The 26,341-nt window shown below is 35.1% G+C and overlaps 2 protein-coding genes across 6 annotated transcripts; one reads left to right on the top strand and one right to left on the bottom strand.

Annotated features, from left to right (window-relative positions):
* LOC18598420 (trafficking protein particle complex subunit 8) lies at window positions 527-14,544 on the bottom strand. Of its 4 annotated transcripts, XM_018121746.1 has the most exons (28): window positions 14,134-14,543; window positions 13,913-14,007; window positions 13,337-13,436; window positions 13,024-13,128; window positions 12,699-12,861; window positions 11,827-11,947; window positions 11,614-11,676; window positions 11,451-11,531; window positions 11,216-11,310; window positions 10,974-11,124; window positions 10,617-10,703; window positions 9,571-9,690; window positions 9,360-9,488; window positions 9,184-9,281; window positions 8,964-9,087; window positions 8,675-8,782; window positions 8,070-8,211; window positions 6,093-6,203; window positions 5,925-5,985; window positions 5,670-5,736; window positions 5,244-5,429; window positions 5,028-5,138; window positions 3,834-3,998; window positions 3,569-3,727; window positions 2,678-2,911; window positions 1,893-2,066; window positions 1,484-1,596; window positions 527-1,382 (listed from the first exon to the last, which is right to left on the bottom strand). In XM_018121746.1, exons 1-28 carry the CDS (start codon window positions 14,294-14,296, stop codon window positions 827-829), a joined length of 3,882 nt encoding a protein of 1,293 aa, XP_017977235.1. In that variant the 5' UTR covers window positions 14,297-14,543; the 3' UTR covers window positions 527-826. The 4 variants fall into 4 exon arrangements, with proteins under 4 accessions (XP_017977235.1, XP_007028000.2, XP_017977236.1 ...); XM_007027938.2 differs by having other exon boundaries at window positions 9,184-9,488; window positions 14,134-14,544; XM_018121747.1 differs by lacking the exon at window positions 14,134-14,543 and adding an exon at window positions 13,523-13,584 and having other exon boundaries at window positions 9,184-9,488; window positions 13,913-14,005.
* LOC18598419 (DExH-box ATP-dependent RNA helicase DExH1) lies at window positions 16,081-24,887 on the top strand. 2 transcript variants are annotated; one of them, XM_018121997.1, is made up of 16 exons: window positions 16,081-16,477; window positions 16,836-16,981; window positions 17,173-17,272; window positions 17,359-17,574; window positions 17,687-17,782; window positions 19,078-19,353; window positions 19,934-20,137; window positions 20,247-20,402; window positions 21,105-21,197; window positions 21,523-21,737; window positions 22,649-22,808; window positions 22,929-23,202; window positions 23,293-23,485; window positions 23,588-23,774; window positions 24,037-24,405; window positions 24,561-24,887. In XM_018121997.1, the coding sequence occupies exons 1-16, from the start codon at window positions 16,181-16,183 to the stop codon at window positions 24,690-24,692; spliced, it is 3,114 nt and encodes a 1,037-aa protein (XP_017977486.1). In that variant the 5' UTR covers window positions 16,081-16,180; the 3' UTR covers window positions 24,693-24,887. The 2 variants fall into 2 exon arrangements, with proteins under 2 accessions (XP_017977486.1, XP_017977487.1); XM_018121998.1 differs by lacking the exon at window positions 16,081-16,477 and having other exon boundaries at window positions 16,891-16,981; window positions 17,169-17,272.

Genomic DNA, 26,341 nt, shown 5'->3' with positions numbered 1-26,341 from the left:
GGGTATAATTAAAAAATGTAATATTTAAGAAAGCAAAAATTTATAAATTTTTGAAACTTTGACCAGACGGAGCCCCGACTAGCCTCCTCCCTCCGCCTCTGGTGACAAGGGAACGTACGTTTTTCTTTCCCTTTTGGCTGCTCTCTTCAACTTGTCAATTAGCCTGATGGTGTCATATAATAAATAAATACTATTAAAATAGAAGCTTTAGGACGTGGATTTGTTGATATTAGCATGTTTATAGCTATGGATTTGTTCTGGGCAACCGTATCCTTAGGATGCAACTATATTGGTCTTGTTTGGCTGCCAGCACTGACTTGGACCTTGACTGAATTAAATGTTAAGCAGCATGACATCCCCATCTCCATCAATGCCAGAATGGCCCGCGCTAAGCACCATGACGAATGATTCTTTGAAACGAAAAGATCATCCATAAACTATTTCAAATGGGCAAAACAGTTAACATCTCAAATTCAAAAGCCAGAAAAATATATGCAAAAATCATTCAGATCAACATTTTGAACTGTGACTCTATAAAATGTAATTGATTTTCTTCATTCAAAAACTCTGATGAGTCCATTTACATCAAGTAATAACAAAATAAATTCCTTTGTTTTTTTTTCTTTTTTGCTTCCCTTATTATTTCTGGCAACCAAAAAGAATGTTTCATCTCCTCCCTTCGCTGAGCTTTTCTCAATTCCTATTTTACCAAGAATTATACATTTTAGGCACCATAATTTACATGTGAAAAGTTACAATAATAACTACAACCAACCAAGATCTCATCGCTAACAGTGCAGAAAACCGGTGAACATGAGCCAATATTTCAAGTAGATTGGACCACAGTAAGATAATAGGGATATCCTTGGCACACTCCTGACGACTTGCTCGCTTCTCCTTGCTTTTCTTCCTCACTACTGGGCATAAGATTCCAATTCAAAACATAGTTTGACAAATCATATATTCCAGGAGCAAAAACACTAATCTGAAGAGGAATTTCAGCTGTCGACCGAGGTTGAAGTCTGAGTTTAGTAGAGCTTGACCCTGACCAAATGAACTGAGAGACACTTTCCAGGGACACAGACTTAGTAAAACGTGTTGCAAGAGCATCAGATGTGATGACTTTCATATCATTCACTACTGGAATATCACACCACCCTGCTTGGATTTCCGGGGGTAGACCTGGCTGAGGTGCAGAAGCATCACTTGATTGGATGCTGCTACTAGGGGAATCAAAGGTGCTGATACGGACAGATGCAACAGCATCAGATGAGTTGGTTATCATCATCCTCAAATTTACTTCACATAGAGAACCAGAGAAGTTATGTTGTACAGTCTGAGGCCCATCCACTAGCCATGATATTGAACTCATGCTCGAAAGACTAACATAAAAAACAAGTACATCAAAACAAAGAGAATCATCAGAAGAAAGTTGTATCTACTAAGTCATCATTAAAAATTATTGCTGTTGCATGAATCTCACCTGCAATGACAAGCATGATGGGAAATGAGAAGTGGTGTATTAGGAGCACCAGAATCAATATTACCCTTTAGCAGTTGAGAGATGAAAACAAAATCAACTTTATATTCATTACCCTGGTCCATGAAAAATATAAAAGCCGAAAGTATCAGCAGGCTAGTAAAGATCCAAAGAATCAACAAAAAGTTGCTCCAATTTTTTCTAGTTATCCTAAAAAAGGGCAACATCATTACCATCATCAATTAAAAAAGCAAAAGGGTCGAGAATGAAATGGTGATATAGATACGAGACAACATAACCTGATGAAATTTGGACTACAATGGTACTGGTGATGTATAATAATCAACATAAGGATAGACATTCCAATTGATTGTTATACGAATGGCATGATAAGACCAAGATAATTAACAACCTGAAGTGGCATTCCCTGGTGCAATCTTTCACTATTGTGGAAATCAGCCAAAGGTGAACTATACACATCAAAGAGGGCTTCACTGTTACCCTGAGGGCCCAATCTTACATCACTTTGAAGGAGCAGGGAAGGAGAAGGAATGCTATCTTCGGAAGTTGATGACTTCCTGCGATCCTGGAGTGAAAATTGAATTAGATCAAAATTTACAGTCAACTGGTGAAGCTGAAAGAAACAAAAAAAAAAAAAGTTATCTGGCAATAGAAGAATTCGTCATGACAAACAAACCTTTAACATGTGGCCAATAGCATACTACTAACACTAAAAGGAAATAAGGTTGATAGCTAATACAAGGTAGAATTGCAGCTTATGTGCAATCTACAATCTCAAGGTTAGAGCACGTTACTCCAGTCTGAATCACAACCCAGCCCCAGGTTTAACCGTTGCATGATCTTTTCAACATATGTTATGTTTTATCAATGTGAACTAAATTTTGCTCAGGTCCAAAGGTACAGCACCACAATTTAAAGTTATTATCGTGTCTCGTAGATTGCAGTCCATTTGATCAAACACCCCCACCCCCCACTCCTAGGCCAAAGCCCAAGAAAACAAACAGACAAAAGTCACTTAACATTAGCTAGCACATGTAATGATCCCAGTAGTAATATAATTTTAATGATCAAAGTAATGAAGGCACAAAACAGTTCTCCTTCCACTTGAAAAGTACACCGAAAATATTTTACCACTTAATTAATCCAAGGTTCAGGTTCTTGTATGGTTGTACCAACCTTAAGCTTGAAGAAACATGACAGTGCTTGACCAGCAAATAAAGATTGTGAAGGTAAGATGCTATCAACAGGTTGAAGCAATGAGATTTCCCACTGCTTCCCAACAGATGACAGCTGATGAACCTGGAAACATTCAGAACTGGTCTTGTTGACAACATCCATGCGCAAGAGGAACTCTTGCAATCTTGATGGACAAGGACTAAGTTCAAATGATACATCCAACGATGGTGAAACCTAACAAAGATGAAGAGAACATATTAGGATTGGCTACACAGCCAATTAATACATATAGAGGCAAAACAACATATGATAACAAAGTATCACCCATATGACCACTGAAATAACAGTTAAAAGGCGGAAAGGGGGGCAAAGAATCCACTAAGAACCAACCTAGAAAAAAGATACTTGGATAAAATAAAATGGATTAATTGCTTTAAACATAATTGGTAAATGCAAATACTTTTCTAAGGAAATTTTGCCTTACTTCCATCAGCTGATATACATGCCATTTCAATATGCTACTTTAAATTTAAAATTTAAGAATTTGAATATATGTTAATAACAAGTCATGGGTGGTTATTAGCTCACTATCAGGTAAATATCTGATGAGAAAATTTAAATGCATGAAATTAGCACTCAATTTCCATATAATTTCCACTCAACTAAACTTCAAAGGATATTTTCTAGTAATTTGCCACAACCAATATCTCCCCCATCCCATTTTCCTTATTGATCTTCAATTCTTTGTATCAACATCACAAGAGAAGGCTCAATAAATACTCATAGAAAAACAATCCTTATTTTAAGCTACCAATGGGAGTATATATAGCAACAGGCAAGGACAAAGAATCAAACCATGAACCCTCAACCTTTTCCTATTCAAGAACATACCTGCAAATTATAATGCATGCGTAGTGTGCGATATTTCATGATGCTTGATACATCTTCCATTTCGTAATATATTGTAACATACAAAGAAATATTTCCAGGAACAGCAGCACGAAACCAAAGAGGCCAGGATAATGATGTTTCCTCCTGCACTGATATGTTCTGAAGCATAGACAAATGTAAAGTTTATAAAAGAAAAAGGATGGGGTGACACCAACTTGATAAAAATTGTCAATAAAGCATGCACACAGAAACATTCCAGACTGACCTCAGGAAAGAGAAACACATTCTGCAGCACTTTATTAATGTTACTATGCCCACCACTTTGCACAACATTTGTCTTCTTTCCTAAGCAAGCAGGAAATTCAACATTCAACTCCCTCTGATTCCCAGCATTTAGAAATCTTGGATTGCTAATCTTCATCTTCAGGTTCTGTCAAAACATTGTCATAACCCGCATTATAGAGCCAATAACCATTTCTTATTCCATTATATAAAAATGTCACACAGCCCAAGCACGAAAGTACGTATATGAGGGGGGGGGGAAGACCATAGATATCAATCCCTGCCAAGCTCAAGTTTCGCTTGATGCAGGACCGACCAAAGCCCAGCCAATCTGATTAAGCCCACATGTTTTTGACAAAACCTGGTAAAGACCCTGACAGTCAAACCAGTTTTCACCTATGTGTAAAATTATTTGTAACGTTGCAGCAACATAGATGAGACTGGGACATTGGTCTTTACAAACTAAGCCAAGCATTAGGGACTGTTACAAACAAAAACATTTCATAGATTAACATATATTCCCGTGTTTTATATATGAAAGCAGTAGATAACCAAATAATTTAACTGTGGTTCAACCATTGACCAATGGTGAGACCAATGACTTGTCTTCAACAACTTGATGTCCAGGCTGGATTTCATTACCATACTAAAACACAACCCATGTTGGATACCAGATCAAGATGCTGTATTCATCAATATGACCAGTCTTTTAGCTCATGCAGCAGCACCAAACATAATAAGAGCTCTAAAGTTCTAAAGAAGGGGCTCTACGGGCAACCTAGAATAAGCTTCAGTGGAATCAAAAGGTGAATTACTTTAGCTTAAATGGGAGCAGCCCATACAGTGTTGTATTAGCCACTAATGAGATAACTATGCAAACAAATTGTTATTCACAAGCCCTGCGCAGACCCACTATGTGGGTGGATATGGTCAAAAACAAATAATTTAATTAGGTTAATTCTAAAAAGTTGTGAGAGAAAATAAAGGGGTGATAGCTTCTTGATAATATACAACACACTATGTTATTTGAAAATATAGGGAGAGAAGAAGAAGGTTTTGGGTTAAGTATAACAACACAGATTTCCCCCTTTAATGAGACAGATTTGGTTGACACTAACTAAAGTCAGCTAGCAACATAGTAAAAGATTATAACTAAAATGGGTAAAGAAAACCATACCTTAACAGGAAATTTTGATCGGTTACTTAATTCCAACACAAGATGCCGTAAGTCTCCCACATATGTTTTTTCTGGTAAAGAATGAATTATACCCTCAAGCTTCGGTAGACTCTAGACATTCATGAAAAAACAGTGTAAAATAGATGCAGGTTAAATTCCACAAGGGCGAGAGAAAGAGATCACAATAAAAGCAGGTTCAGAGGAAACAGGAAGCACCTTGATCACTATAAACTTCAAATAGTTGTCAGGAGAATACTTAGCTTTCCTTCTTCCCTTTGCAACATTTTTGTTCAGCGAGTTAGATTCAAAATTATGAAAACCTACTACTGAACTTGATAATTTCCATTTAACACCAACAATTTTCAGAATGCCTTCTACTCTTGGAGTTACTGTTAGTTGCACCTGAAAAATAAGGTAAATCAGATAAAAAATTCAGAAAATTATAGTAACTGAAAAATTGCACTACATCACAGATAAGAACATCAATTAGATGATATAACTGTTCTTGCTTGTATTGTTTCTGTATCAAGACTACCAAATTGAACTTTTAGAAATCTTCAGAAGTATAATTCTAATAGTACATGACAATTCAGACCAGCACTCCATCTATAATTTATTTAACAATTCCTGTAAAATACGCACCAAGGTTGTTTCACCCCCTTCTAATGACAAGTCAACCTCAGACAAAATCGAAGATGAGTCAATATCCCTGCAGTCATCATGCAAACACCTATATCAGCAATTGTATATGGTAAGGCAATAACATATTGGAACCTCATGACGTGAAGAAGGTTGTAAAGACATACATGCATACATAACATTCACAATATAATATATATATATTATATATATATATATATTATATATATATATATATGTTTTACACAACAGACGTACCTAGTGGAAGTTGATGTTTTATTTTCATCATTCTGGAGCTCAATATTTGAACCATTTCCATCTGCGTCACAATTGTTGATTGATAAACCAATTTTAACCCACATTATACATAAGGTCAAGAAAGGAACAAAGACCGAAGGAAAAAGGTAAAAGACTTTGATAACTTGCCAGAGTTCATTTCTTCAAGATTTGCAGAAAGCTCACATATCAAAGAAACACTTAAGATGGAGATAGAGATTTGCAGAGGGTTTTTAAATTCAACATCCACTTTTATTGCTTCTGCAAATAGATGGAGAAGAATATATTAAAAATGATCAATCAATGTAACAATGAAGTACAAATTTTGTATCTTCTCTTTGTTATCTACTAAATGACCATTTTAGATTTCTAACACTTAAATTTTCAGATTTCAATTAAGTAGAAGTTGAATCTAAAATTCCTTCCCAGCAATGTGAAAGCCTTGATGCTATGCTAGGAAAGCATTAGCATAGGACATCTAATTGGATTATAAATCCTTAAAAATTCTCATTCACTGACTGTAGCATTATTGCCAACACAAAGTGTGGATGTTTGTGAAGAATATATGAATCAATTTCATGCATTCTACTTTAAATACACAATATCATGTCATACTCCAAAGATTGAAAAGATTTCTAAGGATCCCTGTCATCAAATCTCATATAAAAGAATCCCTTTTCATGGCCATAAGAAAGTGTAGGACATGGCAGATGATTCTCCTCACGTAAAATGAGCACAAAAACATAGTAAACATTACAAAGTAACCCACCTTATGTAACTGACACCCATATTACCACAAAAAATAAGCCATGCATACATATTTTGTATCATAATGGTTGGCTATATGCAAGTTAAAAAACAACCATAACCAGACAACAAAGCAAGAGATCAACAATGCAGCTAAGTATGGCAGCAGGAAATCAAAAATTGGTTGTTATTCTCCCTCCCCAATCACAGTAAACTACTAACCGATCAGTTCCCCAAGCTGTGGCTACCAGGGCCCCACCCAGTTAAGAAAGTAACATAACCATTTCCACGAATTCATAGAATAAGAGAAAACAAAATTCAGCAGAAACTATATTTCCGTAAGTTGACAACCTTCACCAATTATGTTCCTCCCAAAATCACACAAAGCATGTATGCTTATCCCCTTTCATTTTGAAAACCTCTCACCCATTTGTCACCACCATGTCTTAGAGCTTTAGCTTGCTTATTAATTACTTCAGTACACCTTTTCTATCTATTTTATGCCAAAGGCACCAGGGACCCTTTGAAGGTTGACTTCAAAATTTGTGTCCTATTTGAAATTGATAAAAACAATACACATCCAATAGACCTCGTTCACCTTTTGTATTACTGGAAAGTTTTGACATTTATTTTGGAAAATAAGTCACTGTAGAGTGAAACAAAAAAAATGTTTTCACAGTATACGTTGAAGAATAATGTACAAAGTAATGGGTAAAATTGTCCTCTACTTCAATGATTTAAATAGAGTCAGCAAATTAGTGTCTTGCATAATATAATTTCTAGATCTGCTAGAAAGAAATTTGAGGTTTTGAGTTTAATTCTAGTCATTGGAGTGAACTTAGGGTTAGGGGGTGCCTCATGCCGTGGAAAGTATCCAATTGGGAAAAAATAAAAAATGAAACGAATGAGATCTGCCCAAAGAAACTCCCTCTAGATGTTTGACATAGCACAACAAAGATCAAATTAGGGAAGCAAGTACACTGAAACTCTGCTAGCTGCAAAGTAGGTGATCTAGATATGTTGCAGTTGACCGATAAATAAAGAAATACTGTAACTGACAGGATAGAGATGTAGTATAGAATTTGCATAAGGCAATAAGGAATTTGGGCAGAAGTTTTCGCAGTACATGGTACCAGGCCTTAACTTGGTTCAAGTTTTGGTCTATCCAGTTAAATTAGGAACAATAAACAATGAAGCTGACCTCACTGCTAATATCTATAGAATGCTCTGTTGCTGAAGAAAAAATAGCCAAATGTGAACCAGTCACCAGCTAAAAAACCTTCTAAGTATTTGTCTTGACAGAATTCAAAGTCAGAATGTGAACATTTATTTGTCCTAGGAAACAAAATTAACATTATGTATATACAAACACCTTCATACCTCCCGCCACACAAATATTTGATTCTTTATATTTTTTCGGCATAAGCTTTGATTGTAACTCCAGCCAGTTGGACTTGGCAGTAGACAGTGATGGGATCATGTCCTCCTCCAGTGAATGCCATACACTTTCTTTGACACTAGCCTGGAAGAAAACAACTATGATGACATCCACAAATCATCTAAATTCATTAAGCATATCAATAAATCACAGCAAAACATATCTGGTTAATGTTTAAAATTAACTTCAGCAATTCCATGCACAAATATCACAATCATGAATAATAACTAAACTAAAAATTATACAAGTCCCAACAAGAAATGCTTCAGAAATCACATGTTGGTAATTTTTAGTATTTTACCATATACATCCATAAATCCAATTTACTCTGTTTATATGAGAACATAGCTCAAAACATGATCCATAATCCAAAATCAACCTTATCACCTACTAAAAGAAAAGCACGCATGCACAAAATATGCAATCAATCAATTAACAGTGACATAAGAACAAAGGGGGAAAATCAAGAGCCAGAAAGAGGCATCTTCAAGAACATTAAACAAAAAAATTATAATTCCAGATAACAAGCAACAATAATTCAACTTACAGCTGCAGCAGATGCATAAGTTCGATGATCTTCAAAAATGACCTTAAGTGATGAGATGTTGATAGCAGGCAACTGAAGTTTCAATACCTCAAATGTCTTACCAGTTTTCTATATCATCCAAAAAAAAAGTAATTAGACAACCCTGTTAAACTTGCACATGACAAACTAATTAGACAACTCACTTTTCAAAACATAAATAAACTTTGTGTGATCTAAGAAGCTCCAATTTTATTTCGCTTTCCTTTGTCTACCAAGCACGAAGGAAATTACATTAGTACTTGTGATCAACCTGAACAATTTGAAGAAAATCTCTCAGAAACAGCTCCTGTGTGGTCTTTGACTGATGACTGCAGGCCAAGAGCTCCAACATATGAGTGACAGCAACATCATACATGCCAAGAAAAGCGTACCACCTATATCAAGCAAGTTTGATCAGCAACATTCCACATTAAAAGTTCTGAAATTGTAAAATTCATATAGGATCCAGCTGCACTGTATATGTAACTTACTGTCCAATGTGGAAATGAACATGATCTTTGATAAGGCTCCATGTGGTTCCTTTATAAACAGAAACAGCACTTCTATATGTGCGAATTGCGTGTTTAATCTGAAGATGAAAACATTGTAAAATATTAGAAGAGCGAGAATTTGGTACATTATCACAATACTTAAGGGATTGAGATACCTGATCACATTTTTTATAATGATCACCAGAGAGAACAAGATGAAAGCCATATTTATGCAGCATTGGTGGTTTTGACAACAAGTAGCAAAAAGATGCTTGCTCAAGCATCACAGCCGAATGTAAAGGATCCTAAGGGTGAAAAACCAGAAAGGGTGTGAGTGACAGATAATATGCACTCATCCAAAGCAATTACCAGCATATAGAAAATTACCTCACTACAAATGCGGAAATAAACAGTGGCAGCTTCTTTAATCTGATCTCTTGTCTTCAGCATCTCTACCCACCAAAGACCACATCTGGTAGCATTTTGTTGACCAGCTGACCCAAGTTTCTTCATGAATTGAATAAAGAAAGGAAAAAGAAAAATGACAACAGAAGACATTAAAACTCAACCGGAATTTGCTATATATAATAAATCACTTCATATCAGCCATTCCTAGTCACCAAAACCAACCCTAATTACTTACACAAACCAAAATAAGAATTACAGCTACATTCTAGCAAAAAAATCACCAACACATCGCCAAGGCCATAAGTCATTTACATGTTTAACTACTGGAATAGTATATAAGATAACATATAAGATAACAACAATGAAGGATGCTTTTCGTAGGACCAAAGGGATTCCTTTACTGTTGAAGAACCCATTAACTTTATCCTTGGCTTGTGAAGAAAACAACCTTAATTTGACCAAAATGTTGCAAGCCATCAATTTTCATGCACCACAAAATCACATGTAGAAGACTTTGCCATATTTGTCCTACATCATTCACATTCAATCTCAGCAGACACAGATCTTTCAACATTTATCTGACCAAGATATTGCGAGCCATCAATCTTCATCCACCACAAAATCACATGTAGAAGACTTTACCCAATTTGTCCTATGTCATTAACATGATAACTTCTTCATATTCAGCAGACACAGATCATGCATTCAAGGTTCAAGCCTAATTGTTCATCTTAAAAGCATCTTTTGCCCATCTTAACTATAACAATTATTGATGTTAAAAATATCTGGGTAATTTGAGGCAGAATTGGATATCTAGAATTAATTCATTTATATTTAGCAGTTCCTACTTTTCAAATAGATATAAATTAATCTATTTTGTTCTTCAGCTTAAAAATCAATGGATTCCATGATATGGATCATGTTGTAAAAAATAAAGTTTACTTGAAGGAAGCTACCCATAAATTCCAGTAAACCATATAAAATAATTACAAGAAAATAAGAAAGGAGCCAAGAACTATACATACTAAATAAGTATTAAATGCATTTTCCATGCAGTACTCAGCTTCTTTTCTTGATTGATCAAGCAAGAAATACGTAAGCCCCATCATCTCCTGAAGAAATGAACAAGAAATAATAAGATTGCAAACAGATAGGCTAAACAATAACCTACAAGCAAGCCCGACCATATAGAAAGTTTTTATAAGATCTAAGTCTATGAAATGAACAGAATTTTGTACTTTCTTTAATTTGAAGACACAAACCATTCACATGAAACACAAACCAAGCCAAGGAAAAGGAAAATCAACTTAGAGTGGAGAATGAACATAAAGAGCAGAAGAAAATGACATATTTTACTTAAAAATAGGAATATATGAATCAACCTGCACACCAGCATAGCGCTTCCAGGCTTTGTCTAGCTTATAATCAGTGGAAATTAGGCGATAGTTCGACAGTGCAAGTTCATAGTCCCGTAACATGAATGCATAGTCACCCAAAATTCTAATCTGAGATTCAACTGAACTAAAGGTGTACCTATGAACAGTGAAAATAAAACTAAATTAGGATAACTCAAGATGAAATGCGAAACGGACTTGAAATTTGATGAATGAACATCTACACTTACACAGGACCATTTGGGGAATCTGATGCATCTTCTTTCCCTTTCCTCCACCATAAGTTTTTAATTTGATTCCTAAAACCTTTCCTTGTGGCAGAAACCTATTTGCAATGAAACATGACAAGAGGAATAAGGACACATAAGTGTAATTAAGAAATAAAACATAATAAAAGAAAAACAACAAAAGCAATACATGGGCATTTGGATATCTACAGAAGGAACAAATGTTGGATTTAAATACCTGTTGGTTCAATACACGTATCTTTTGTTCCATGTAAGGAATGATGTGTTTAGATGATAATTCTTGCATGAGATCTTTTATCTGCTCCCAAGTTATGCAAACATAAGTAGAATTACAAGCAACATCGGCCAAGAATATCAGACCAAGTTATTGAAAAAGTTACCTCATTAAAGTCATCAAAATTGAGGAAACAACCAAGATTTTCAGTAGGTAAAGCATCAGATTTCTGTCAAAAAAGTACACGAATTAAAGCATTAGAATAACTTTATTCAATACTTTTCTGGGTACCTTAAACCAACAGAAGATTCACCTAATATTTTCCTATGAACAAGTAAATAACTAAAAGATAATTATCCTTCAAAGTAGATTAACTTACAAAAGGAGCCCAAGGGTTCTCCTGATGATGGATCTGCCTATCTTGAGAAGAATTAATACAAAGTAATTGACAGTCATTTGGGCCAAATGTACTTTTCATCTCAGTCAAAAGTTTAGTAGCCCTGCAAACATAAAAGAAGTCAAAACAACTTTTAAGTTTCAACTGCTGCAGATCTTAGCATGTCTTCACTGTCCTAACATAGCATCTGCTTTAATTAACTGAAATATAATATTATTATTGAATCTATATCAGGTCTTTCGCTTCCTTTTAGTAATCATATTATCAAAATCCAACCACAATCAAGTAGAACTTAAAACAAAAACTCCTGCTTCGCATGAGATGAACGGAAATTTGGTCAGAAATTTGGCTTCCCCAACCTACGCAAAAGCTCAATCTGTTTCATTTTTCATATGATGATGATTTATTTTCCTACAGCTTCTTTGAGGATATTTTCCAGCAAAAAACATCTATCTTATTCCATGTACCATAGGATTCTTTTATAAACTAGATTCTCCATACATGATGGGGCATCTCTTTCCAGATTTTGCTATTCAAACTAAGGTTCTTACTTGTTATCCACTTGGTGTCCTTTCTTAATACATACATCTGGTTTGCAATCTAATATATTCAATTAGGTGCTGCTTAAATATTCTTGCAAGCCTTACATGCAGCCCTTTACATGTCCTAGTAAGAAAGTAAGGAAAAACAAATATCTGCACATTGCTCCACTAACTTAAAAGATAAAATGAAAAGTTAAACCTAATCAGGCAAGCATGTCCCTCTGAAATTGTAGAGCAGTGTTTAACAGCATGCTGTCATGCTTATTGCATTTAACAATTTCAAACATAGTGAGATAAGATAGGGCGGCATACTTCTCTGAAGCACCATCTTGATTATCATGCACCAGTAAGTAATGCTTCAAAATCTTTGGGTCCATTGCACCGTCATTAAGAAGAGAGGGTAATTTGTTGGTATTAAAAAGGTCTACAAATCTGTTTATGGGTTCCTCATCCCTAGAAGAAACAACCAAAAGGCCTGCAAACCGTTTTGGACATGAAACAATCAACAACTGAATGCAATTTGATGTCTAAAATGAACATTTTAAAAATCCCATAAGCAGAATGAACAAGATTAGCAAAGCTTAATAGCAAAGGGGAAAAAAGAAAGAAAGGTATCTAATTAATTTCAATAGCTTACATGCCACAGGATGATCAAAAGCTTCATGGTCTGAAAAAGACAACGTACGTACAAGCTCTTCGTTAAAAAACTGAAACCATGATGGTAAAATTTCAGATTCAGGCCCTGCATAAAACATTCACGTATATAAATCAAAGCAGCTATGTACAGTTAAAAAAAGTAAAAGAAAAAGGGCATGCTAAGAGACCAGAGATCAGATAGCATGTGAAAAATGAAAAACTAGCCGCAATGAAACAAAATGCTAATAAAAATGACAACAATAAACTGAGCAAAATGATACCCACCAAAAAATAAATATAACGAATGTACTTACTAGAGAGAAGATCATTAACTTGAGGTGGGTCTGACCACATTTCAGAAAAATCTTTCTCTCCTGCCTGGGTAATAACCTGCTTTAGCCTCTCCTTCGCTACCTAGTTGATCAACATTTATTTTCAAAAAGAAACCAACAAGAAGACAAAGAAGAAAATTTATCACATCATTGATATTTCACACGCACAATGGAGCTCGAATCAACCAACTTTTATTCCAACTGAACGAAAACCCACCAACTTCCTTCATCTGTTAATTTTGAAATGCATAGTAAATCTCTCTCAATCAGTTCAATTAAATCGCAGATTCCAATACTAAATACTTTATCAAAGCTTACGAATTAATGTCAGGTATATTTAAACTGAAATAGCTCACAGTAGCTTCCAACTCAACTAGAAGCCTATCAGCGCTGTTGATTCCTAATTACCAAATTTTCATTATTCTCCAATTCCAATTCAATAAAGATTGAATTCAAGTAATCTTCACCTACTCAAAAATTTTAAAAAAAAATTAAGAAAAATTAAAGAATGCGGCTGTATTATACAGCTACTATACCAGTAATCCCAAGAAAAATTACCTCAAGATTGGGTTGTCGAATATCCGAGGCATAAAACAACCGCAACTTAAACTTCTGCAGCCTGTAGGGTTGATCACTCGCCGTCCGTACAGGCACTACCACCGCAATTTAGATAAGTAATTAATAAAAAAAGTAATCACGTCACAATTCAACGTAAATATACAGAAAGCTGCGTATAAATGTATGTATAAAAATTCATTGACAGAGTCTGAAATTATCACCGTCGATATTGGTGAAATTGCAGAAAGGGGAGAGCATTTGGATGAAGGAGAGGCCGTTCTTGAGGCAAGATTCTTCCACTAGCGGAGTGCAGAGTACCATAACCACCGGAGTGATCTCCTCCAATAGCATTTTGCCAAGTGGCGTGTTCGCCGGATCCACCATCACTCTCTTTCTCTCTTTCCCTCTCCTCCGATTGTCGGTTGCCCTAATTGGCGACGGGCCGAGAGCCGTTTTTCTACAGCTCCGAGTCGATTGAACAGGTGAGTTGGCGAGTCCACTCGATTTTTGAGAGGCAATAAGATAGGGCGGAGTAGCTGCCTCTTTAGCTTCTTCGATCGGATCTTTTGATTGGTGTTAATGGAGGTTTAAAGTTTTGGAGAGAGAATTCGGTGACGTTGGGGAAAGATGTTGTGGGCTTGTGGACCGATTTGTCATTGATAGGTTACGAACCTTTCCATGGACCGTGTTAGAGTTAGAAGCACCGGCTAAAGTGTCGATCCGTATGAATATGGGCTCTTTTCTCCATCTACAAAACCCCACGGAAAAAAAAAAAAAACAACACAAGGAACAAAACTTGGGTTTCGTTGGGTAAATTTGAAAAAATATTTCAAAATAAATTTTTAATCTTTTCTCTAGTTTAAAAGAAATAAAAATTTTACGAATGTAAAATATTTCACAAGTGAACCAAAAAAACTTTATTAATTAATGTTAAATGTTTTTTATCTGGAAAAATACGTAAAACGTTTTCATTTACTTTCTCTCTCTAAGATGATTACACTTCAAAAATATTACATTTCTCTTTTTATGATATTGATCCCACAAAGTAATCAAGTATCATTATTTATTTTTTCATTTCATCTCTTTATTTATTATTCTTTTTCTTGATAAAGTATCATTAATTATTTTTATTTAATTTCATAAAATTCATATCAGTATAATTATTTTTACTAAACTACTAAAATTTTAATATAATACAAAATAATTAAGGTCAATAAAAGAAAAAAATTATATAAATAGGAAATAAGTTTTTCACACATAAAGATTTCTCATTTCTTTTAATTTCTAATTTGTGATTTATTAACTTCACAAACTAACTACTATATCAATATGATGAGAAATAAATAAAAAAATAAAGTTAACTATTATTTATATATAATAGTTTAATATTAAAAAAATATATATTTTGGATGTATTGCATAATTGAGGAGTGTTAATATCTTTATGGCGTTATAGAAAAAATTTTTAAAGATAAGTCATGATAAAAAATATTTTTATAAGATAAATCAAGTAATAAAAAATGTTTTAAGCAATTTATACAAAACATAAAAATATTTTGTACTAAAAAGATATTCCTTTAATAAGTTATTTTACAATTATACAGAGCCTCTGTTACTTACTCCTTACCATAAATCATTTTAAAAATAATTGTCCCAAATTTTCGAGCCATTCAAGTCCTCTAAAAAAAATTACCTTAATTAATAAAAAAGGATAAAAGATCAAACTTATATGAAAAACTTTTTTTCTTTTACTTTAATTAATGTTGGTTCAAAATCTAATCGGTGGTATCGAATTGGTCTACCTTATGTTGGTCGGTTTAAATTTGCATTTTAAAACCTACATGAGCAGTTGATTATTAGATTGTGTCATAGTATTAACTAAGTTGTTACTATATTTAATAAAATTTTAAAAAATTTATTTTAATTATTTAATATTTTAAATATACATGAACACCATCTTATCAATCCATTTCATAGACTAAAATAATTATAACGGTTGAATTATACATCTTCTGCGATGTACATATATGTGGATCTAACTTAAATTAATGGACTTTTGGAAAATGACTCAAATTAAAAACTTTATCTCCTAAATTATTGAAAAACTTTATATATTTAATTTTTTTAAAAAAATTAATGGTATTTTGGTAACAGTGCCGTTGTTCACTGTGTTTGCACACGGAAGCAATAACCCAGCCCACCGCCCGCTTCCCACAGTGCGATCTATATGGAATAAAACTCCATTATTTCTCTACCTCGTATAAATGTCATGTCCCTGCGCTTGCTTAGTGCTCATAATAGCCTCACTCTGCTCTTTTCCAAACGCCTCTTTCTCTTGCCTACGCCGCTGATCTCTTCATTTCCCCCACCTCAGATTTCCTCCTTCGCCATGTCTCATCGACCTAACTACCAAGGCGGCCGTCGAGGAGGCGGCGGTCCCAACTCCGGACGCGGAGGGGGACGCCGAGGAGGCGGTGGTGGAGGTGGAAGCGGAGGACCTGGCGGTGAGCAGCGCTGGTGGGACCCCGTTTGGCGTGCTGAGCGCCTCCGTCAAAAAGCAGCTGAGGTATTCGAAAACTGTCATTTTTGTTTTCTGTTTGAGATTATGTACTGAATACCTCTTTTAGTTTCTCTTTGGCTGTTCTTATTGTTGGCGCTTTTGATTACAAAGGTAAATACTAGTAACGATTTTGAATACTTTAAAGTTATAAAAACTAGCTTTTCTTAAATATCAAATATGATTTTACCGTGTTTGAATGAGTGCCAGTGTGTCACGTTTTACTTATTTGCTCATTTTTAATCAAATATTATTGAATCTTTCATCGTTTGCTTTTGCTTTATGACAACTTTTTAAGAAGAGTGATAAAAGCAAGAACCAATCAGACCTTTATTTTTGCTTTTAATGCACTTGTGTTTGTGTTTAGATGGAAGTTCTTGATGAGGGCGAGTGGTGGGATAAGATAAATCAAATGAAAAAAGGAGAGGAGCAAGAGATGATAATTAGGCGAAATTTCAGCCGTTCGGACCAGCAAATTCTCTCTGATATGGCTTACCAATTAGGTCTTTACTTGTAAGTGTACCATAACTACTTAGCAATTAGCCTCGTATTTAGTTTGGAAGTGGTTTTGCCCAATCATTTTGGTTGAAGTAAATATGGTCGTGATTCCATTTTTATTACTTATATATATATATATATTTTATTTTTCTTAGTCTTTACAAATTCTTTTTTTTTCCCTTGATTTTGTACTTGTGGAAAGAAAGCCATGCATATAACAAAGGGAAGGCTCTTGTGGTTAGTAAAGTTCCTTTGCCAAATTATCGGGCAGATCTTGATGAACGTCATGGATCCACACAGAAAGAGGTAAACTTAATGCAACCTATATCCTTAATGTCATTATCTTTTACTGAGTGTTCATATAAGTTCTCCTTTTCCAAATTTTTGTACAGATTCGAATGTCTACAGAAACTGAGAGGCGAGTTGGAAATCTTTTGGCTAGCTCAAGGGACGCACGGTCTGCTGATGATTCTGGTGTAGCATCCAGTAGGGGAGCTACAAAACCATTGCCTGATGTGAAAAGAACTGATTCAGTTTCTACAATTGGAACAGATTCTGCCAAGGAAAAATTCAGTGCTGAACTCAAGCAAAAGCAGGAAAATTTGAAGGTGTGCATGCTTATCTTAACATGTTATAATATTATCTTTGTTAACATCCATATATCCCAATGGTCCAGGTTGCTATGGTTCAATACTTCTCATGTTATTTAATCTCTTGCAGGCAAGTGATAGGGTGAAGGTGATGCGGTCTTTCCGAGAAAAGCTACCTGCATTCAAAGTGAAAGCTGAGTTTTTGAAAGCTGTTACTGAAAATCAGGTCCAATACTTTGTTAAAACCCAGTTTCTCATGAATTAGGAGAGCATTATTTTTTCTTAGGTGTTACTAGCTTTTTGATGATGTGCTTGATTCTGCCAAACAAGGAGAAAAGAGATTGACGACTAGATGCTAGTGTAAAATTATAGTTGCTTTCTTATAAACATGAAGCTTAAATAACTAGTCACAGTGGATTCTGTACTCAATACGTTTTTGCAGTAATTTTGCATTTGTTTTACAATGGAAAGAAAAGAAGAGTCTTCCTTTTGCTGGATACTCCAAATTGATCAGTGCATATATGATTTTTTAGACATTTTATAAATTTTATTATAGGGTATTATGAAGTTATCCATGAGTTGTTTTGTTATGTTTTATTGTAACTTGGAGGTCATGAAAATTTTGCTCATATGCTCAAAAGCATATGCTTTCTGTACACATGGTTGTATATTTGTTATATTGATCCTTGATACCTGGATCATGAGTGACATAATTATCATATAAATTTCAAAAACAGAGTTGAATACTTGATTTTATCATTAGAAGAGTAGAGGCACTTGCTGTGTGATCAAGCTGAGCTAAAGCTTAAACTCAGCTGAAAACTTCATGCTCAAACTCAACAAAGCTTCTTTTCCATGCTGAAGCATGACTCAAAAAATAGTTGATACCACAACATGTGACTCTATAATGCTTTGCTATTGTATAATTACTGTAAAATTGCAATTATAAGATAAAATTTTATGCTCTATCTTTATCTGCATATTATATATAAAATTAATTACAAATATTTAAAGCAAAAAAAGGTTGTTAATTATGCTCATGAGTTCGTTAAGTCAAGTATTAAAGTGCGCAAACTCAAACTTGATCCACTACTTGAACTATTCAAGCTCAAGTTTGACTCAATAGTGAACTAGTTGAGGTCTAGTATTCAACAAGTCAAGTATGGCTAGCTCACAAGTATCTTTACCTGCATAGTCCAGAGGAACGACAAGAAGATGCCATCTAGAGCATAGTTAACGATGGAACTGAGAACTTGACATTTTGTAGATTTTGGATACTTTCATGGTCAATATTGCTATCTCTCCCTGTCCCCTCCTCCTCATCCTTTATCTTTCTTAATATTCTTGCTTTGTTAAATCACGCTAAGATAGCTTATTTACCACTTTTAGATTTCAGGTACTGACTTACATACACAGATCAATCAAATAGTTCTGTTTATTTCTTTGGCTTAATTTGCAGTGCATAAGATGCTATTATTATTATTATTATTATAATTATTATAATTTTATTCAATGATACAGGTTCTAGTGATTTCAGGAGGAACGGGCTGTGGTAAAACAACACAGCTTTCTCAATTTATTTTAGAAGAGGAGATATCATGTCTGCGAGGTGCTGATTGTAACATAATATGTACTCAGCCGCGTCGTATATCTGCCATATCAGTTGCATCTAGAATATCCTTGGAAAGGGGAGAGAGTCTTGGTGAAACAGTTGGTTATCAGATTCGCCTAGAATCAAAGCGCTCTGCTCAAACACGACTCTTGTTTTGCACAGCTGGAGTGTTACTCAGACAGTTGGTACTATTATGTCCTGTTTTGTTGTTTAAATTAAGTTTGAATCTCTAAGTTGGTATTTTCTTTGTAGTTTATTCTTTTCAAGATTTCTAGTGATGCTTTGAAATTTTTAAACTCTTTTTGGCTAGCAATCTGATACTTGTAGCTTGGCTGCGACATAACTTTTATGTTGGTTTTTTTTTTTTTGAACTTTTATGGTGTTTACCTGTCACTGACAAATCATACAGTTTTCTCCTTTTGTTACTTAAAGTTTTTCTTGGTTACTTAAGTGAAATGCGTTCTGCTAGTAAAGTTTTTTTTGGGATACTTAAAGTAAACTAGAGCTATTGTTTGTTTTATGCTTGTCTTGATGTGATCAAACCACACGGTTTTTTCTCTCCATTACAAAAATTTTTCTTGGTTGCTTCAGTGAAATGCATCCTGCTAGTAAATTTTTGGAATGCTTAAAAAGCATTGGAGCATTTGTTTGCCTTGTGTTCATCGTGATGTGATTATTCCTCCAGTCAGCTAGTTGTACTTAACTCTTGTATTTCCTGCTATGACTTCTTTTTCTTTCATTTCTATATTCATACTGAAACTGCAGGTTCAGGACCCTGATTTAAATGGTGTGAGCCATTTGCTAGTGGATGAAATTCATGAAAGAGGCATGAATGAGGACTTTCTGTTAATAATTTTGCGTGACCTTCTTCCTCGGCGTCCAGACTTGCGTCTTGTTTTGATGAGTGCTACCATCAATGCTGATTTGTTCTCCAAATACTTTGGAAATGCTCCAACTATTCACATACCGGTATAGTCAGTAGTGAAGTTTCTTAGAAGTAGGACTGTGTTTTCTTCTGTTCATTGCATAAACTGTATTTGCTTATCTTTTAGCATCATCATTTACTTTCTATATGCAGTGGTTGACTTTTCCTGTGGCAGAGTTATTTCTGGAGGATGTGCTGCAGCAAACTCGTTATAATATCAAATCAGAGTTTGACAACTTTCAGGGCAATTCACAAAGAAGAAGGAAAGAGCTGGATTTGAAGCAAGATAATTTAACTGCACTGTTTGAGGCACGTATTGAAAGATAAATTCAATTATTGTCAGTCTCTTTGCAACTATTAAATTTTGCAAAGAATTAACAAATACAATCAAAGGGTCATGACCTAGTTATGCTGTCACTAAATTGGGACCATATATACATATATAAATGTTACCATTCTGCCAAAATTTTTTCCTTGACATTTTTAATTGATAGAAAATTTTGGAAGTAAATTAATAATTTTTATAGTCCATAAATTTACCATACAGGGTCGTTAATTAGGGGTCCAACAAAAGCAGGATGCTAAACCCTTTGGTTTTTTGCCAAACTAACTGGTTTCAAATCTAGTACTTGCACTCTTGTGCTGTTTAGCTTAATGCTTTTTCACACCGTACTATGGCACCAATAAGTAAGTTTTACAAGACATTATTTTTCCACTTTCTTTTATTTATACTTACTAATATATGTGCTTCTTGTGAGTGCACATCTTAGCTTCATTTCAGATATGTTGCTTGCTCTTACTCTCTCTCTCTTTCCATTTTCTCTTTGTGATAATTCACATTCCTTTTATTAGCAGTTTAGCATATATTAACCAGGGATGTAATGCTTTCATCTGGACAATGTAAATAGGTACCTTTTATCAATAAATAGATGAATAAGCCACTTACCGTTTAGGAAATTTCTTCTTCAATTCTGTTAAATACTTATTACATTGTGGCATTTTCTTGTGTAGGATGTTGACATTGATTCTCACTATAAGAATTACAGCGTATCTACTAGACATTCACTTGAAGCATGGTCAGGTTCACAGATTGATTTGGGTCTGGTATGTAACTTACGAAGTCAGCTAAATACTATAACTTGCTTTTTTTGCCAGCTTGAAAGGGAAATTTATGTAGTGTGGCATTCTAATTATCATTGATGGCTGTTTTTTTGCTTATTGTTTTTTTTTTGGGCCCTGCCATTTTCATGGTTATAGTGAAACAGAGTATCTTTTTAAAAAGATTTTTTTTTAAAAGAAAGAAAATATATATTGTTGCTTTTACCATATCTTTTCTTCTTCTTTCTCATTTCTTTTTTGCAATAACCTTTTCAACTATATATACTGTTGCTCCATGTCTAATTATGTTGCTGTCACTGGAAATTTGTAGGTGGAGGCTGCAATTGAATATATTTGCCGCCATGAAGGTGATGGAGCGATTCTTGTATTCCTCACAGGCTGGGATGACATTTCTAAGCTCCTTGACAAGATTAAAGTAAACAGCTTTCTTGGGGATCTTAGCAAGTTTCTGGTTCTTCCTCTGCATGGTTCAATGCCTACCATTAATCAGCGTGAAATATTTGACCGTCCTCCCCCTAACAAGCGGTACTGTTTCTGTCTTATTAGTTTGTTGTTTCTTGAAGGTGGATGGTGTCCATTTTCATTGGCCGCTGGCGTTATAGCTTTTTCCTTTCTTCTCGAGTGTATATTTTATAGTACTAGACTCTATATTGATTAATAACAGGAAAAATAACTTTTTACTGTTAAACTTGACTGCCTTACAATGATGATATCTCCTGTCGCTGATTTTTTGGTAATTAGAACTTGTACCATACGATGACCAAACGGTCCTGTAAAGAACTAAGCATGAATCTGCTTATTCTGATCATATTACCCTGAAGCAACGATTCATATTACGAGGAAGTGGAGGAGATATTGGAATGATACTTAAACAGAGATTGGCATCTAAGATTCTTCTGCTCTTTAGTTGAATAATGACAACTAATTTTTATGGACCCTTTGACTTGTAAACCCTTTTATTTTCCCTATGTTTAGTTATATGTCAGGTTTGAAACATCATTTTTAAATAGGTTAAACCCTTGCGGTAGATTGAATTGAATAGCAAGAATGATGCATTCTATTTTTTATTTAGATTCTTATTAATTGATATAATTTTTTTTTAAGATGAAATCTTATAAAACAATGTTTATATTATCTTGCTTTTTACTATAAGAACACAAATTCTGGAACTTGTCTGTGACAGTAAAGATGGATTTTGTTTGTCAAGTCGAAAGGAGTAATTTCTCAGCCAAAGTGCTGTTTTTGGTAAGCTACTTGTCATTCATGGCCCCATAATTTTTGCAACATATGGGTTCGTAGAATTTTCTTTTCTGTAGATTTCCATTAACTGGTTAATGTGATCAGTGCAGTTTTACTTTTTTTTTTTTTTATCATTTTGTTTTGGTTTCTCTTTTGTCTCTTTTATTGAATTCTGAATCTGCACCTCTATCTTTCAGAAAAATTGTCCTGGCAACAAATATTGCTGAAAGTAGCATCACCATAGATGATGTTGTCTATGTTATAGACTGTGGAAAGGCGAAGGAAACAAGTTATGATGCTCTTAACAAGCTGGCATGTCTGTTACCATCGTGGATTTCAAAGGCTTCAGCACATCAGGTATTCATTTAGTTTCAAGAAAGTCTAGATTTAATGGGTAACTCTCTGTATTTATTCGATGTTTTGGGTAGTTTAACTCATTACAAAGATTCTCTTTCTGACATGGTGGGACCATACCAGAGACGGGGCCGTGCTGGCCGTGTGCAACCTGGAGTTTGCTATAGACTGTACCCAAAATTAATCCATGATGCAATGCTTGACTATCAATTACCTGAAATTCTCCGAACACCATTGCAAGAGCTATGCCTTCATATCAAAAGCTTGCAGCTTGGAACTGTGGGATCATTTTTGGCAAAGGCACTTCAGCCACCAGATCCTCTTTCTGTTCAGAATGCAATTGAGCTTCTTAAAACAATTGGAGCTTTGGATGATGCAGAGGAGCTTACTCCTCTGGGTATCTATTTTTTTTTTTTAAATATCTCCAAGTCTCTAACATATGTCAGCCCTACGATGCTAACTGCTTCCTGAACTGGTTTTTTTGCAGGTCGCCATCTTTGCACTCTACCTTTGGACCCAAACATAGGAAAGATGCTTCTAATGGGGGCTATTTTTCAATGCCTGAATCCAGCTTTGACAATTGCATCTGCTCTTGCACATCGTGACCCGTTTGTCCTTCCAATACATAGGAAAGAGGAAGCTGATGCGGCAAAAAGATCCTTTGCTGGTGATTCTTGCAGGTTAGGCCCCTATGCTAAGTCATCCTTTCCCTTTTGAATTGCAAATTAAAATTAATTTTGATCCTGTTACTAACTGAAAAGTATACACTCTTTTAAATGTAGTGACCACATAGCACTTCTTAAAGCTTTTGGGGGATATAAAGATGCAAAAAGTAATGGAAGAGAAAGAGCATTTTGTTGGGAATATTATTTATCCCCGGTGACCTTGCAGATGATGGAGGATATGAGAAATCAGTTTATTGATCTGTTATCAGACATAGGCTTTGTGGACAAATCACGGGGTGCTAGTGTAAGCTCTTTGTCTTATCTAATTTTCTTGCCTTACTGAAACCTTTTCTGTGTCCCCCTTTCCTTTCCTTTCTTTTCTAAAGATATGCCTTTGTATCCCTTTTCAAGCATCCCTGGCCATGTTTGATTTATTAGGTTTTCATTTCCACATTGTACATATGCCGGCAGTCTTCATCATGGTCTTTGGTTGTTAGTTTTTATCTTCAGAATGGTAGCTGTGTGGTTGTACTTATAGCTAAAAGTCCATGTCTACTTTTATACAGGCTTACAACAAATACAGCCATGATTCGGAGATGGTATGCGCAATCCTTTGTGCTGGGCTTTACCCAAATGTTGTTCAATGCAAAAGAAGGGGAAAGCGTACAGCATTCTACACTAAAGAAGTTGGGAAAGTTGATATCCATCCTGCATCTGTTAATGCAGGCGTTCATCACTTCCCTCTGCCTTACATGGTTTACAGTGAAAAGGTCAAAACAACCAGCATTTTTATCCGTGACTCAACAAACATATCAGATTATGCTTTGCTTCTGTTTGGTGGTAATCTTATTCCTAGCAAAACTGGAGAGGGTATTGAGATGCTCGGAGGGTACCTTCATTTTTCTGCATCAAAGAGTGTATTAGACTTGATACAGGTAATGCCTCTTACGCCTTTCTTTGGGAAAAAAAAAAGAAAAAGAAAAAGGTTACTATCCTCCAGGTCCAGTCTAAGCAATGGATGAAGATTATAAAAGATTTTTCTAATATATTTACGTGTGTTTATTTATTTACTTTTTATTATCATTTCCAGAAACTGCGTGGGGAACTTGGCAAGCTTTTGAATAGAAAGGTTGAAGAACCAGGATTTGATATTTCTGTGGAAGGAAAAGGAGTGGTGTCTGCTGTGGTTGAGTTATTGCACAGTCAAAATGTACGGTACTAAAATGTATGGTACTGAAATCTTACTTTTTCGCTGGCTCTAACATTCTTCATAGTAGGACTTCTGCCATTTTTTTTACACCATGATATAGCAACCTGTAATTTTTTAGGGCCGGTGCGGTAATCTAATGCATTTTATATTCTTGTACACAAAGTTGAAAGATTATTTAATAGCAATCAGCATGTTAAGTTTCTCTCTTGCTTTCTCTTGTGCGGTTTTGGCAGGTGTGGTACTTTCTTTTTTGCACTATGGCTTTATTTCATTCCCCCTTCCCCCTTTGTGTGTTTGATTTTGTGGTGGTGTGTGTTGGGGGTTGTGTGTTTGATTTTGAGCTCCACTATCATGTGGTGTGTGTTGGTGGTCGTGTGTTTGATTTTGTGCTCCACTATCATGTGTTACGATTTATACCAACTTACAAGATATTGGCTGTTTTGACTCATTGGTCGATTTTGTCCAACAAAAGGTGCCTCACATGTTGAAGATAGTGTCAACTCGTAAAAACTCAATTTCACTTTAGTATATAATCGATGTAAGATTCAAGACTCTTTAAAATCATGACATATTTTCTTGATGCGGGATTCATGGCTTCCCATTAGGACTAGGACATCTTTTGTGATATGGGAATAATAGCTTCCCGTTAGGACTGTGACATCTTCCTCCACTTCAATAAGAGATTATTGTCTTCAGTGACACATAGCTAGTACTCTCAAAGTCAGCTTTGGTACCACGTGTCATGAAGTAAGCCTTTTTTTTCAAGTTCGTTATAGCTCACGTGACACTGGGGACGATGCTTCTACGCAAGCTAGAGTTCCACTCTATCTGAGCAAGCAGATAATATAGTCACAACTTAGTTCAGGAAAATAACAAAATTACAAAGCATAGCGAACATTATATACACAGCCACTATTTCCACAAAAAAAGAAAAATGTTTCGTTAAAAGTAGAATGATTTGGATTAAAGATACCACCATGCCATCATTAAGCCATAGGGTTGACCTTAGATGGCTAGCTTAACACATATCTTAACCAGTAAAGTAAACTAACATTCCGTTAATTGCTCACTCCCTCTAAAGATTTAATGAACTTTTATAAGTGTACTATTAAGAACTATTACATTATTTGAGATGGAGATGCTATTTCCCTTAAAGGACACTCCTTAAAAGAGCTAATAAATTTTTACAAGTATACTATCAAGGATTATTACATTGTTTGAAATGGAACACTTTTTTCGCAAGACACAAAATGACTACACTCTTAGACACATCTACCTAATCACGATCTTATACAAAGTTGGCTCATAACATTGTAGCAATCTTATCACTATTGGCCTCGGTCCTTTTGCCCTTTTTGGCTTGTCAAGGCGTCTTCCCATACCTCTAGCTCTAGTTATGGCACACTTTGCTATTAGTCCGCCCCTCTTAGGCTCAATTCCCTACACCTTTGGTTATGGTTGTAACTCTTTTGCATCTTTTGCCTCATGGCTCCACTACGAACACCACATGGCCACCACTCTCCTTGTTCTTGGTTTTGATACCAGTTGACATGTGTCAAAGATTTTAACTAGGCCTCCATGCGGCTTTAGGCACTCCTTACATGTCACCGGAACACCTAAGTTAATCTAGAAACTTTCATTCCCTTCTAAGCAAGAATGAA

The sequence above is a fragment of the Theobroma cacao genome, chromosome 5 (genome assembly GCF_000208745.1).
Source record: "Theobroma cacao cultivar B97-61/B2 chromosome 5, Criollo_cocoa_genome_V2, whole genome shotgun sequence".
Classification (NCBI taxonomy): domain Eukaryota; kingdom Viridiplantae; phylum Streptophyta; class Magnoliopsida; order Malvales; family Malvaceae; genus Theobroma; species Theobroma cacao.
Note: the sequence above shows the minus strand (reverse complement) of the source record. Positions and strands in the feature narration are given on the sequence as shown.

Bases quoted from the DNA above. Each gene is read 5' to 3' on its own strand.
- LOC18598420 (XM_007027938.2), bottom strand. From the start codon at position 14,296: ATGGTGGATCCGGCGAACACGCCACTTGGCAAAATGCTATTGGAGGAG. The intron at 11,311-11,450 runs GTATTTAAATCC...CATTGCAAATAG, and splicing joins TACGTGTATTGAACCAACAG to GTTTCTGCCACAAGGAAAGG. The intron at 5,139-5,243 runs GTGCTTCCTGTT...ATGAATGTCTAG, and splicing joins TGAAGTTTATAGTGATCAAG to AGTCTACCGAAGCTTGAGGG.
- LOC18598419 (XM_018121997.1), top strand. From the start codon at position 16,181: ATGTCCCTGCGCTTGCTTAGTGCTCATAATAGCCTCACTCTGCTCTTT. The intron at 17,273-17,358 runs GTAAACTTAATG...ATTTTTGTACAG, and splicing joins ATGGATCCACACAGAAAGAG to ATTCGAATGTCTACAGAAAC. The intron at 20,403-21,104 runs GCACGTATTGAA...TTTCTTGTGTAG, and splicing joins ATTTAACTGCACTGTTTGAG to GATGTTGACATTGATTCTCA.